The sequence below is a fragment of the Penaeus japonicus genome, unplaced genomic scaffold (assembly GCF_977035675.1).
Source record: "Penaeus japonicus unplaced genomic scaffold, GWHDUDI00000001_assembly GWHDUDI00000025, whole genome shotgun sequence".
Taxonomy (NCBI): Eukaryota; Metazoa; Arthropoda; class Malacostraca; order Decapoda; family Penaeidae; genus Penaeus; species Penaeus japonicus.
Genome location: NW_028234427.1, coordinates 24,369,114 through 24,371,613, shown reverse-complemented (window position 1 = coordinate 24,371,613; position 2,500 = coordinate 24,369,114). Strand labels below are relative to the sequence as shown.

Genomic DNA, 2,500 nt, shown 5'->3' with positions numbered 1-2,500 from the left:
AACTCCCTTACATTAACCACGAATGGCGTCTTTTTCTGACCTTGAATATCCTGTAGACAGTTAGTTCACTTAGTTAGACAATTCCCTTAGTATCCCCCAACCCTGACCTCGAATGGTTTCCTCCTTGGCCTCAAATAACATCACATCCAAACCTTGAATAGCCTCCCCTCTGACCTCGAATATCCTGTCGACGTGCTCCTGCCTTTGGCCTCAGGACCGTGTTCTTACTTAGTATCACAAGACAGACAATATCCTATCCTGACCTCATCCTGACCTCATATAACATCACAAGACAGACAATATCCTATCGTGACCTCATCCTGACCTCGTATAACATCCCATCTTGACCTCAAAGAGCCTCCCCTCTGACCTCGAATATCCTGTCGACGTGCTCCCGCCTTTGCCCTCAGGACTGTGTTCTTACTTAGTATCACACAGACAGACAATATCCTGAGGACCCCCCTACCCTGACCTCGAATGGCTTCTTCCCTGACCTCAATGGCTTCCCCCCGACCTCAAAGAGCCTCCCCTCTGACCTCGAATATCCTGTCGACGTGCTCCCGCCTTTGCCCTCAGGACTGTGTTCTTACTTAGTATCACACAGACAGACAATATCCTTAGTATCCCCTACCCTGACCTCGAATGGCTTCCCCCCTGACCTCAAAGAGCCTCCCCTCTGACCTCGAATATCCTGTCGACGTGCTCCCGCCTTTGCCCTCAGGACTGTGTTCTTACTTAGTATCACACAGACAGACAATATCCTTAGTATCCCCTACCCTGACCTCGAATGGCTTCTTCCCTGACCTCGTATAACATCCCATCCCGACCTCAAAGAGCCTCCCCTCTGACCTCGAATATCCTGTCGACGTGCTCCTGCGTGGTGTTCTCCTCGACGGCGGGGATGGCGTTGCGGCCGACCAGCGAGTAGATGGCCGTCACGATGTCCAGCATCTCCTCCTTGGTGATGTATCCGTCGCCGTTGATGTCGTAGAGGTTGAAGGCCCAGCGCAGCTTCTCCGTCACGCTGCCCCGCGACAGCTCCGACAGGATCGTCACGAACTCCTGCCGAAGGAGGGAGGGTCAGAGGGACTGGGGGAGGAGGGGGTGAGAGCGACAGCTCCGACAGGATCGTCACGAACTCCTGCCGAAGGAGGGAGGGTCAGAGGGACTGGGGGAGGAGGGGGTGAGAGCGACAGCTCCGACAGGATCGTCACGAACTCCTGCCGAAGGAGGGAGGGTCAGAGGGACTGGGGGAGGAGGGGGTGAGAGCGACAGCTCCGACAGGATCGTCACGAACTCCTGCCGAAGGAGGGAGGGTCAGAGGGACTGGGGGAGGAGGGGGTGAGAGCGACAGCTCCGACAGGATCGTCACGAACTCCTGCCGAAGGAGGGAGGGTCAGAGGGGCTGGGAGGGAGGGGGGTGATAGCGACAGCTCCGACAGGATCGTCACGAACTCCTGCCGAAGGAGGGAAAGGGGGAGGGGGGGACGACAGCGACAGCTCCGACAGGATCGTCACGAACTCCTGCCGAAGGAGGGAGGGCTCAGAGGGACTGGGGGAGGAGGGGGTGAGAGCGACAGCTCCGACAGGATCGTCACGAACTCCTGCCGAAGGAGGGAGGGTCAGAGGGACTGGGGAGGAGGGGGTGAGAGCGACAGCTCCGACAGGATCGTCACGAACTCCTGCCGAAGGAGGGAGGGTCAGAGGGACTGGGGGAGGAGGGGGTGAGAGCGACAGCTCCGACAGGATTGTCACGAACTCCTGCCGAGGGAGGGAGGGTCAGAGGGACTGGGGGAGGAGGGGGTGAGAGCGACAGCTCCGACAGGATCGTCACGAACTCCTGCCGAAGGAGGGAGGGTCAGAGGGACTGGGGGAGGAGGGGGTGAGAGCGACAGCTCCGACAGGATCGTCACGAACTCCTGCCGAAGGAGGGAGGGCTCAGAGGGACTGGGGGAGGAGGGGGTGAGAGCGACAGCTCCGACAGGATCGTCACGAACTCCTGCCGAAGGAGGGAGGGTCAGAGGGACTGGGGGAGGAGGGGGTGAGAGCGACAGCTCCGACAGGATCGTCACGAACTCCTGCCGAAGGAGGGAGGGTCAGAGGGACTGGGGGAGGAGGGGGTGAGAGCGACAGCTCCGACAGGATCGTCACGAACTCCTGCCGAAGGAGGGAGGGTCAGAGGGACTGGGGAGGAGGGGGTGAGAGCGACAGCTCCGACAGGATCGTCACGAACTCCTGCCGAAGGAGGGAGGGTCAGAGGGACTGGGAGGGTGGGGTGTGTGAGAGCGACAGCTCCGACAGGATCGTCACGAACTCCTGCCGAAGGAGGGAGGGCTCAGAGGGACTGGGGGAGGAGGGGGTGAGAGCGACAGCTCCGACAGAATCGCCACGAACTCCTGCCGAAGGAGGGAGGGCTCAGAGGGACTGGGGGAGGAGGGGGTGAGCGCGACAGCTCCGACAGGATCGTCACAAACTCCTGCCGAAGGAGGGAGGGTCAGAG

At 60.2% G+C, this 2,500-nt stretch overlaps 1 protein-coding gene across 1 annotated transcript in view; it reads right to left on the bottom strand.

Moving 5' to 3' along the window:
• Window positions 1-2,500, bottom strand: part of LOC122267785 (A-type potassium channel modulatory protein KCNIP1) — a 17,721-nt gene that overhangs the window by 3,043 nt on the left and 12,178 nt on the right. The window contains exon 5 of the mRNA XM_086551744.1: window positions 850-1,062. Within this exon, the coding sequence (XP_086407870.1) occupies window positions 850-1,062 (213 nt within the window). The remainder of the gene's footprint in view (window positions 1-849; window positions 1,063-2,500) is intronic.